Source organism: Ursus arctos, unplaced genomic scaffold (assembly GCF_023065955.2).
Source record: "Ursus arctos isolate Adak ecotype North America unplaced genomic scaffold, UrsArc2.0 scaffold_2, whole genome shotgun sequence".
NCBI lineage: Eukaryota > Metazoa > Chordata > Mammalia > Carnivora > Ursidae > Ursus > Ursus arctos.
In genome coordinates, this window is record NW_026622874.1 from 7204561 (window position 1) to 7217030 (window position 12470).

At 42.8% G+C, this 12470-nt stretch overlaps 1 protein-coding gene across 1 annotated transcript in view; it reads left to right on the forward strand.

The window, feature by feature from the left end:
* The window catches only part of ENAH (ENAH actin regulator), a 135727-nt gene that overhangs the window by 116393 nt on the left and 6864 nt on the right, over positions 1-12470 (forward strand). The window contains 8 exon segments of the mRNA XM_057314883.1: positions 254-1048; positions 3089-3282; positions 3284-3394; positions 4312-4457; positions 4614-4671; positions 5246-5294; positions 6888-6954; positions 9464-9526. Coding sequence (XP_057170866.1) covers positions 254-1048; positions 3089-3282; positions 3284-3394; positions 4312-4457; positions 4614-4671; positions 5246-5294; positions 6888-6954; positions 9464-9526 — 1483 coding nt within the window.

The following is a 12470-nucleotide window of genomic DNA, read 5'->3' on the forward strand; positions in this document are numbered from 1 at the left end:
AAGCAATTTATCAGTATACTTATCAGATAAAAAGAAAACTGATTTCTTCCTCCTCTGGGTTTCAAAATGCACGAACGAGTTCACACGTTCTCGGGTGAGATCAGTTCTTGCACACGTGCTTTAGTTCTTGGGTACTAACTGTGGTCTACATTTGTACATTTTGTCTGAATGCTGGTTTTGTGGCTTTACTAGCTCCCTTTTTCTCTCTCCTTTTTTATCCTGTCCTTGCTGTTGCTTCCCACCTTCTGTGCAGCTCCATCCTCCGACAGCTCCCTGTATAGCGCGCCACTTCCTGAGTATGCCAGTTGCCAGCCTCCTTCGGCACCTCCTCCATCCTATGCTAAAGTCATCTCAGCTCCAGTGTCGGAGGCCACTCCTGACTATGCTGTAGTGACCGCTTTGCCACCTACTTCCACACCCCCTACACCACCACTTCGACACTCCGCGACACGTTTTGCAGCATCTGTAGGTTCAGCCTTCCACCCTGTTCTTCCCCATTACGCTACAGTTCCTCGTCCTCTGAACAAAAACTCTCGGCCTTCTTCTCCTGTGAACACACCCTCTTCTCAGCCTCCAGTTACGAAGCCCTGTGCCTGGTCTACTTCCGCTGTTTCGCCCCTCCCTCCATCTCCTCCAGTAATGATTAGCAGTCCCCCAGGCAAAGCGACTGGTCCAAGGCCTGTCCTCCCTGTTTGTGTTTCTTCTCCTGTGCCCCCAATGCCTCCATCACCAACAGCACCCAATGGGCCGCTTGACTCTGTCACATGTCCAGTGTCTCCACCGCCTACCTCAGGGCCAGCAGCGCCGCCGCCGCCGCCTCCACTGCCTTCCCTCGCACCGCGCTCACACTGTGGATCTCAAGCCTCTCCTCCTCCAAGCACCCCTATTGCCTCAACTCCCTCATCCAAGCCTAGTGTTCTCCCTTCTCCCTCTGCAGCTGCCCCTGCCTCTGCGGAGACTCCTCTAAACTCTGTGCTGGGGGACTCCTCTGCTTCTGAGCCAGGCTTGCAGGCAGCCTCTCAGCCGGCCGAGACTCCAGCCCAACAGGGTAAGGCTTCCATTGTTGCTACTAACAGCGAGTCCTGGACATGTGGTGTACCAGCAGCTGTCACTGCCTAGAAGCACGGGGAGGGTGGTTTTGGTAGGCAAACAGCCCTGTCACTGTGCCCAACTTCCTGTAATTTATAAACAAGTAGAAGATGAGTGAGGTTCTTTCTGCTGGATTAACTGCAGTTGGAGGAGGGTCAAGATGAGGAATGTCCACGTTGATCTGGATTTTGATGTCTTCCACAGTGTCGTAGCTGGAGGGCTGTCCCAGTATTTGAGGGCCTGTGCAACACATTCCTTATAAATCCCACTAGGAAGATGTTACTCGACACGTTTATCTACATGATTTATCTACAGGATAAATACATGACCTAACTTGTCTTCCTTTAATTTGTGGGAAATTTGGAGATTCTGTTTGGTGCCCAACTGAAGTCCTGAAATGTGTCATCCTAGAGTCTCCCCTGGAACAGTTCTGATTCTTGAGCCCTGTTTCATTTTGACCTCTCCTGTATTGGGCTTCTCACACTGGACTAGGTATACCCCAAAACCTGAGGAGCAGCCCGACTTTGCCTGTGGGGTGGGGAGTATGGCAGGCCTGATGTGTGCCCCAGTGGTGGAATCCATGCTCCAGAATTACAAGAAGTAATTGTGGCCTGAAGGGACAGTTGGCAGAGAATAAGCATCCTCCACAGTCATCCCTCCCACCCCCTCCCCTTGCCCAAACCTTGCCGTCATGGTAACAGGGGAGGGAGGATGTAATCTTCTAAGTTTGGATGATTTGTAAGTAGAGAAGGACCTGGTTCCATAGTGAATAAGAAGATGCTTGGCAACCCTGTTTTTTTTTTTCAAAGATAGGATTTAGCAAGAATTGCAGGAAGGAATATGACAACTAATTTGTACGTAGAAAGAAACAGTGTCATAGCCTGGATTTAAATACCCTTCTTTTTAAAAAATCTTTGTTCTTAAGATAAGAAATAAGACTTGTTATTGCTGTGTATATGTTTTTCTTGTGGCGCATTGATTTTGCTTAAACACTGAGTCAGAATTCTTGTACAGGCAGACTTCTATCACGTGATGGTAATGCCGGACAGGGAGGCACAGTGAGCCTGACAAGGGCATGTGACCCACCTGCTGTGCCCTTAGAGCCCACAGTCCGAGGAAGAGAGGCATTCCATTGCTCTGTGTTCCTCTAAGAGCTGTTGGTGTTTTCAGTTTCAAAAAATTACCACCCAGTGTGCAGATAGCATCTTATTTGTCCTAAAATACCCCTTTAAAAGTCTTCAAGGAGGGAGAGTGCCTACTAGTTTGGTCTTCTGATACCAAGTAAGTTGTCCTTCACTCTCTTTGTGATTTTCCAAGGTTTGGAGACATTTCTCTCTTACCCCTGTCTTCTAGACTAAAAGGAACTTCAAATTCTGTATCATTTAATTATTTCTGGTAGTTACTTTCAGGTTGTACTTTGTTCTAGTAGATTCCTTTACTTCAGTGATTCTGTACACATTAGATTTAAAAGGTGGAACATTTTTAAGATGCTGAACTGGGGTCCCACCCCTCCCTCCTATTCTCAGTCCAGCCACTGCGGCCGTCTGTCTGCGCGTAAATATGGGGTCTTCACTATGGTAGGCTTAAGGGTCTCAACCTTTCCAGGTTCACACAGACTCTTGGAAGTCCATTATTTCCAGCAGTCCTAACTGCGGTCATGCACATGGGCTCGCTTCCTCAGGACGCTGCCTCCATCACAGATTTTATAAGCACTTACACAGCCCTATGAACCCCCAAAGATGTAACTAGCTGACTGTCCTACAGTTCTGTTAATAAAGCTCTAACATTAAGGCAGGACATTATTATATACTTTGGCCTTGCATTTTAGTATCTTTTTGACACTGATCTCAACTTTAAACATTAGGCTAAATGGAGCTCATTAATAGGTAGTAACTGTTTGAGGCAGTTTAATTTAGCATGGCATCCTGCATCCCTTTGCACAAGATTGAGTCCTGCGGCTCTGTTGTTGACGGTCTTATTTAACGTCTCTTTCTCTCAGGCGTTGTCTTGGGACCACCTGCACCTCCGCCCCCCCCTCCACTCCCCCCAGGTCCTGCCCCGGCTCCAGCAGCACTGCCCCCCCACCCGGGGCCTCCGCCCCCACCTCCGCTCCCCGCCTCGGGGCCTCCACCCCCACCCCCTCCGCCCCCTCTTCCTAATCAAGCGCCCCCCCCTCCCCCTCCACCTCCTGCTCCCCCCCCTCCCTGCATCTGGATTTTTTGCGGGATCCGCGTCTGAAGACAATCGCCCTTTGACTGGACTTGCGGCTGCCATCGCCGGAGCGAAACTGAGGAAAGTGTCCCGGGTAAATGCACCTCCACGTCTCTGTGCTTTCTGCTTGTGTCTATTCTTCCTCAGTAACCGGGATAGCGGATTTACTGTCTTCCCATTTCATGAATCCTGTGTTACATCATTGATTTAAAAATTCGGGATAATTTCTACTTACAGAAAAGTTGCAAGAATATAGCCTCTGTAAACGCACCACACAGACTCACCACTTTCACGTTTTACCGTATTTGCTTAATTATTCTCCACGTGTGTTTTCCTTCTGGGGGACACACACACGCTCCCTTTTTGTCTGAATTGAGAGTGAGTCAGACACACCACGCCCCCGTTTCCCTAAACACTGGAGCGTGGGGTCATTAGGAGCAGGGACATTCACCTATACGTGCCCACTGGAGAACGAGTAGGATCAGGAAGTTTAATTGACAGACTCTTCTAATCTACAAATGTATTCAAATGCCACGTATTGTCCAACAATGTCCTTTATGGCAGTTTTCTTTTCTAGCCCGAGATCACTCAGTACATCTAGCTGCGATGTCCTGAGTTTGCCATAAAATCTGGGACAGTTCCTCACTCTTTCGTACGTGAGGTTGACTTTGGCAAGGTCTGCAGAACTGTCTCTGGAGCCTGCCCTTCAGTTTGGTTTCCCCGATAGTTTCCTCAAGATTAGATTTGGATTATGCGTGTTTTGGCAGATTACTTATTTTTGTGCCACCAGAGTGACATGTCCTCCTCCGTGTATGGAACAGGGAGACGTGATAATGTTTTATCCCATTATTGTTGATGTAAACGTGGATGAAACTTCCACTGATTAATAAAAAGTTAATGCCAATCACTCCATTGGTTCTTAGAAAGTTTTAAAAAATAATATTTGGATGTTTTTATTGAAATTAATGTCATAAGCACAGGAGTTTACTTTCTGTCTGTATTCTCATCAAGATGGAGGATGCTTCTTTCCCAAGCGGAGGGACCACCGTTGGTGTGAACCCAGCCTCCTCGAAGTCAGACACAGGTCGTGGGAATGGACCCCTTCCTTTAGGAGGCAGTGGATTAATGGAAGAAATGAGTGCCCTGCTGGCCAGGAGGTGAGTGAGAAACTGTGTGAACACGTTCGGGATTGAGAGGGTTATGTTCATTTTATTAAAAAACAATTTAACTAGACGCAGTTCCTCCCTTTTGGAGTTGTTTTTATACTCAGAGTTAGATGAATTTTCAAAAAATCTGATTTACCTTCTTTCTAGGAGAAGAATTGCTGAAAAGGGATCAACAATAGAAACAGAACAAAAAGAGGACAAAAACGTAAGTTCATGAAGAGAGTGTACCCCAACTGAAAACGGGAAAGCCCGGCGTGGCTCATTCAGGGAGCGATGTCAGAGATGGGGTGGAACTTACAATTCCTTATTTCAGCTCTTCACAGATTACAAATGGCTTGTTTCGAGCGTGATGTATCCCATTTTCCTAGCGTTCTTGTGAGGCGGGCAGGGCATGGGGATCTGCCAGGAAAATGCTGCACTCAGCTGTGGGGCGAATGCTGTATCTTCACCCGATGTTCTGTATCTCTTAGGGTCTCCGTGTCCTTGTGTTGAAAAGGAAGGAATTAGGTGAATCCCCTAGGAGCCCCATGTTTATTAGCTGTGCCCCCACCTGCCGCTACGTCCAGCTCAGCAGCAGGGCTCATGCCGCGCAGGGAGGACGGGGGCTGTGGGGGATACAGGAGGCAGGTCTGGGCTGCAACGGAAGGGAGAGGAGGCTGATGAAGGACGCAGTGGGAAACGCAGCAGGCATGTTGGAAATGGAAGCATGTGAGCCCCTGACTCTGTGTCTAGCTTGCTGGTGGGTACGATGTGATTGATAAGTGTTTCTGTCTATTTAGGAAGATTCGGAGCCCGTAACTTCCAAGGCCTCGTCAACAAGTACACCTGGTAAGTTCAGGAGGTCTGTTTTAACCTTTATGAGCCTTCTCGAAATACTAATACTGCTCAGTTAAAAATGCCCCATTTACCCATGTTGGGACCAAGTGCCTGCCTGATGATGAAAACAAAGTTGTTTGTTCACACTTGAAGGCACTGACTTGCTTTTCCTCTGCCTTTGTGATATGGAGAGATCCATTAAAACCCAAAGTTTTTTTCTGATGATTCTTTGAAAATCGTAACTTTTACACATTCCATGTGTACTGCTGTGGATGATTTGAGGTTATTCACTAGAGCACAGAGACATACGTTATCAGATGAAGGGAAGTACTTTTAATCCTGGATTCTTAAAGATGAAGATTAGGTGAGCACGTAGTTAGCACTGATGTCCATTTCAAAACATTCTCAAATGGAGAGAGTTGTCCTTTTAACCATGCGTTTGGGTAATACTGATAATCAGGGAAATAAAGCTGCTCATTTGTAAGGAAAAAAGAAGCCTCATTACAGCTTTGGGCAAGTGGTATTGAACTCCACACAGTTTCTGATGCTGAGGGCTCTAGGTTGCGATTATATTCCATAGAGTACGAACAAACTACCTCTCCCTGGAGGTGCCTGACCAGCACAAGCATCCGTGATGAGGATGTGAGGTGCCCTTTCCTGTGTTTGACTGAAGCCAGGAGCTGGTCTTACCTGTTCAGCTTTTTATCTCATTTGAAATAAAGTGACATGAATAAATTTGGTAATTTTGATGAATTAATGTCTAGAATGGCCCATGAGAAGTTTTTATAGAGAAATGTCCACAGTAATTCCTACACATTTTGGTTTGGAGACTACCAGCAACCTCTAGAATTCCGCTGTTTAGAAATCCTAAAAAATTCTGTTTTTGTGATTGTAACCCATTTGCCAAAAAAAAAAAAACCTCACAATCTCATTGAATGGTGGCTATTCAATATTTTGATGGCTGTACTGTGGTTAATATTGTGACTTTGTAAATTGTTTTTCCTCTAAATGGGACTCAGATCAGTTTGTTGATATTACTTTCATTAAAAATTATCTGGTTTATGAACTACTTTATCTTTCTTCCAGAAGCCAAAATTAGCATATATGCTGTTACTAAGAACACAGACTCTGTAGAACTCCACTGTCAGTTGGGGTCACAGAACTGTTTACAAGTTGAAAAGAACTATGAATCCATCCCCCTCCCCCAGGGGATGACCATATTTTTATACAGATTTGCTCATCATTTCACTCGTGCGCTCCCTGAAGCTTCTCCAGACCCTGAGCTGAGAATTCCATCTCTATCGCTAGAGAGGCTGTGCACCTCCTGGTGTGTGGGCTTCCGGTGTCAGAGACTTGGCAGCCTGCACTTTCCCGGGGGGCTCGTCATACTTGCTTATTAATGTCCTCTCATTTTAAGGTCTGAAGATGTACAAATTGGAATCCTTATAGATTTTAATTAACGTTCAGCATTGTACTTAAAAATTTTTCATCTGTATTACCACATAAACATGTATGATGTTACTTAGTATTTCGTTATTGGTTTCACAATAAATAACTCTGGGAGCACATAGGAGACTTCATAACTTATGTACCTTGTTTTTAAAGAACCAACAAGAAAACCTTGGGAAAGAACAAATACAATGAACGGCAGCAAGTCACCTGTTATCTCCAGGTATGTTTGTTTTCTGACTTCTATGCTACATGTGTATTTAAAAAGGAATTGACATGTGAATGGTAGATTTGAAATAGTACAAAGGAGCAGATAAAACCTGGAATCCTCCTACTGCTGGAGACCACTGAGCACCATCAGATTTTTCCTAGTGAATTGTCGGGTTGCTTACTGTTGGCCAGGTTGTCTGAAATTTTAAGATAGTTTTTATTCCTCCCGATTTTTTTTTATTTTGAAAAATTCAAAACTACAGTAAAGTTGAGAGAATAATAGAGGAAACACCCATGTACCTGTCACCTTGATTCCCCAGTTACTAGTTTTACCCCACTGGCATGAGCTCTTACCTCCCTTCCACACGTGTTTCTCTGGAGTGTTGGAAAGCAGTTTGCAAATGCCTCAGCATTTTCCCTAAGAACTGGGATATCCTCCTGCGTAACCCCAGTACTGTTGTCACTTTCAAGAAATTTAATGTTGAACAATGAGAGAGCAAAGTAAAAGAGAGCAAAATAAAACCTGAAGCTATGAATTTGTGAAGTAGAAAGATTGAGTTCTCTCTCAGTAGAAATTTCTACTTACAACCAACTTAGTAAGGATAGTGCCCAGAAACAAGACTAGTGAATTTCTGTTTCTACCAGTGGCTGTGAGGCATGGTCTTAGCGAATTCAGCATTGCTTAGCTAGGCATATTTTATTGTCGTAACTAAATTTGTATCTCAGATCTTGAACATAGATGAAACTTTTTCTGGATTTATGAGACCGTTTAAAGGACTTAAATTTTTTTCCAGAAAAAAAGTATGTGTTTAGAGACTAAAAAGTTTTTGGCCTTTTCTTTCTGAGCTCTTTGCTTTATTTTTACCTCTTAAAAAGTAAACTTGATTCTAATAATAGAAAGCTAATAAAGAAAAATACAAGGATAGACCTCACATTGTCATAAATCTGTTCAGCGTGAGCCTAAATCTAAATTTGGATTTGTTTTTATGTGGTTCTTTGTGCCAGGAGGAAAGATCTGGTGATGACAGAGTTATTTAAGTTCCTCAAAGCCTTTTCGACTATTTAGAAACTTTTAGTTTCTCACTGACTAAAAGATGAATGTATTTGATTTTAGGAGAAAAATGCAGGAATTGCTTTTGGTGGACATGTTTTCAGTAGAGGAGAAAAATTGCACATTTTTGTTTATCAGATACCTGATTGATGTGGCCTTCCGATGCGTCTCTGGTAGTTTTTATAGATTTCTCCACTAGCACGTTTTGAAGACTAATTTATCAAGTCCGTATCAGAGAACAGAATCGTGATGTCCCGTGTATCTTTTAAAAACATACATGGGACAGGGAAGAATCTTTCTCTCTGTGTCTGCTCTTCATCCCTACCTTACTGATACGGGTTCCATAGTGAGCAAACCCTGAGTCCATGGAGGGACGTGAAATAGGTTCTCCAAATGGAATAAAAGTTCCTTGATGTGTTTGGGTTCATTTAAAAAATACTCTTTGAAAGATTTTTCAGAGTTCTAAAGGAAGTTTAATAAGTGTTCTGAAAGTCACCATTTAAAAAGGACTTTCCTGTAGATGAACTGAATATTGGTTCTTATTATCCAGTAGTGTGTCGTAATGGTGTTCTGCTCTGGTGGGTGGTTTTCCTCTCCTTTCCTGAAATGGAAATTTGGAAAATCCCATTTCTTTCCTGACCACTCATATACCTTTTGATAGATTTGATCCAGCCAGTGATAGGTGTCTTAAAATTTTACCCCAAGCAGTTTTAAGCCATGAAAGATTTGAAAAGTATGTTGAAAGGATTAAACTGTATGGTTTTTCTTCCCAAGTTTTGTCCCCTGATCCTGCTGAGAGCCAGTGTATTGGCCACTTGATGTTTTTATCTAAATGCACGTCATCCTCGCATGGCAGTGAAAGTACCCCTTTCTCTTACAAACGTCCATGTTGAGGTTACGTCAGTGGTAGGATTGATTAATACTCTGTCATACACACAAGGTGCTGTGTTGTACTGTATTAGGGAAGATGCCAGATAGCAGGGTCAAAGCAAAAATGTTGTCATTAAAATTACCTTAAACTCCGACTGGAATGTCCCATTGGGAATGTGTGAGTTCTCGTATGGTTTTCAGTAAGAGCTCACAGGTTTTATATTGAAGGTGGTAAAAGAGCTTACATGCTCTGTTTCTGAGATGAGTTAATTTTGCGTACTTCAAGCTACAGTGATTTTTACTATGTTTTGAAACTTGTTGATACTTTGTGTAGTAGCTTTTACTATGTCTGCAGTCTCTCAAAGTGGTCATTGCACCACGATTCCCTTTCTGTTCTCTGTAATTGTCAGACGAGCATCCTTACATAAATAGAATTAGGGTCCACGTATCTTCTTTTGTATTGGGAAAAAACTGTTGTAAGGTTAATGGACTCCTTTCATTGTTTTGCTGTGACTACAAATCTATAAAACAGGAACATAGTATGAATTATTTTTTTAAAGTTCTATTGTATTTCCCTTTAAATGGTTTTTCCCCTTCATAGACGGGATTCTCCAAGGAAAAATCAGATTGTTTTTGACAACAGGTCCTATGATTCATTACACAGGTATCATCCTGATGTGACTTTGTGGTTTGAGACTTTGAAATAACATGTTGAGGATAGGGCTGAGCTTTTTCTACCTGGATTGGTAATCACCACAAGGGAGCTACTTTAGGAAAATAGAATCTTTCATATTTAGCTTTATTTAGAGCACTTTTTAAAAAACACTACGAGATTTTAATTAGAAAAGTTAATAGGGTTCATTCCCCTGCCTTCATTTTCTGGTTGGATCAGGACACACGTGAATGGTGGGCACATCAGCAAGGCTAGAGTGGAGTCTGAGGCCGCCTGTGTCTTCTTCAGGCCCTTTTTGTAGCGTTTGCATTTTCTTCTAAAGGCTTTTCTCCTTAGAAGCTTGAGACAAGGCCTTTAAAAGGTAGAGTAGAAGATTTGTACTGTGTGCTAGTGGAACACGGGACTGTATTACAGCCACACTTGTGAAAAACGTATTCCTGGAGGGACATCCGTGTCTCGTCCGTACTTGGCAGTGGGTTGTGTGCCTTCACCAGTCTGACGTCTCCCGTCCTGGGCAGGTGGTTTCCTAGGATGAGTCCTGTTACACCGTTTTTTTAATTAAGAAAATTAAGAACCATGTATTTCTTTCTTAATTAAAGAAATTGACAATTTTTTAAAAATCCTCAAGTGTTTAAGCTTATATTTAGAATTAATTTGGTAGAGGGACTTTAAATATTGTGGTAGTTATTTTATAGGCAGCTGTTTAGAGGTAACACAGAAACCTCTGGGAAGGCCTCGTACTTTGTTATCAATTATGGTGAAAACCCATAGATTACAAATAACAGAGGTATGCCCATGTTATTATATGTGCCTATTTTTAAAAATACACATGAAGTCTCCTGGGAACATGACTTAAATAGTATATGGAGGGGTGTCTATGGCAGTGAGTCAGGAGCTCTGCAGACTGTATTTGGCCAAGTTATTTTCATACTATTGATGATTAAAATATTTGATAAGTTTGTCAGCCAGTTAAATCTGTGTAAAATGTTGATATTACAAGCACGAAATCATTTTTCCTGCTTTTTTCAAGGTGGTTTAATCATTGTCACCAAAAGAATTACTTAGAAATTTTGCTAGTACATAGGAAAATAGCATTTAATGAGATTTTCTGTTATTAATCTTCTCAGTTCTCTTACTGCTTTCCCACGTAGGGTCCCTTGATAGAATAATGTTGATAAACCTTTTTTTAAAAAGTGGTGATTACTTCTTTCCTTCAGTATGAAAAGTTCCCCCCTTTAGTTAATTATCATGGTGGTGGTGCTGGTGGTGGATTGCATGTTAGCATGAATTAAAATTTCTTAATTGCATGTTTCCTCAGTCGTTTATTATATAACAATAATGTGTTGTATTGTTTAATAAGTATGGGTATATTCATAACATACTGCCTGGTTAATTAGCAGACTATAGTCGTTCATGTGAACGTCGGGGATATCCGTTATATAACCTTAGGAGAAAAGCATTCACTGGTTGTACCACTTAAATGTGAAAAGTGAAAGAAAAGCAGAGTAATTAAGAGTGTAGGTCAGGAGAGCAGGAACAGACAGCGGGGGTAAACGAAATGCAGCGTGTGGACCCTCAGGGGTGTTCACCAGGGCGGCCTGTGCCCGGAACGCCTGCCTGGCCTGCCGTGGCTCTCAGTACGTCCTCCGTGACCGGGGGATGCAGCCGCCCCCTCAGCAAAGTGAAAAGGTGTGTCCTCTCTAGAGGAAAGGGAATACGCTCTGTAAGTAAGTCGTCTTTTCCCCCCAGTGCCCAGCTCAGGGCTTATGGGGTGAAGTTTTCTGAAAGTGGTTTTTCCCTGCTTCATACAAGCAGAGCAGCAGAGGTCTCATAAAATAAAATGGGCTGACTTGCTTTGTATGACAACCTGTTAAGCAGTCATACGTTTGATATGAAAGCAAATTAACTCAATATTTCATCTTCACAAATAACGCCTGTGGGTTTGGAGTATAATATGCCTTGTAAGAGTTGTGAAATCATAACTTTGAAAAGTTACTGTGTGTACCGAGTTTCGGTTCAGATTTGTGACGTTGGTACTTGAAGATACATGACTCAGCGGATAGTTTTCATCTGCATTGAGTTGCAGCCCTCAGAGCGAAACATGGCCACTTACCATACTAAACCAGAACATAGAGGAGTGCCCAGTTAAGACTCTAGATTTTCCACTGGGATTTTCTCTACTTGCCGAAATTGGAAAGGAGCCATGACTGGTTTATTTGATACTGAAACTCTTGCTTAAAATATACCTAATTTCTAAGACTTATTTCTTCATGTAGAATTTTTAATAGAAGCTAAACTTCTGAACATGTAGTAATAATCTTCTGTGTGGCATTTCCTTTTTTTTTTTAATTTAAAGATTTATTTATTAGAGAGAATGTGCATGCGAGGGGGAGGGACAGTGGAGAGGGAGAGAATCCCAAGCAGACTCCCCACTGAGTGTGGAACCCCATGTGGGGCTCAAGCCCGCGACCCTGAGATCACAACCCCAGCCGAAACCAAGATTCAGATGCTTAACTGACTGAGCCACCAGGCACCCTGTTGTTTTGTTGTTTTGTTTTTTTTAAACAAAATAAGTTTGTGTAAGTAGTTAGCTGGAAACACATCATTCAGATGGCATCTCCATAAAAACTTGTCTGGAAACAGCCACATAGCCAACTGGATATGAATATCCTTTTCATTTTTTCCCCAGCATTCTTACTTATTTGGATGCTCGAAATGGCATGAAACACACAGAACGAATCATGCTTATTACTAAGTTGGTTTTTTCCCGTAAACCAAGGCACAGAATTTGTAAACTGATGCATCTTAGTGGTTGGTCTGCCAGGTGTTTCATAGGCTCTGTACACTTTCAGAAGAACGAGATCGTGCTCCTTGGGCCTCGATGTCACAGCTGGTCAGGTGTGTCTGTTCCCGTCAGCGTGCTGCACACCCCGTT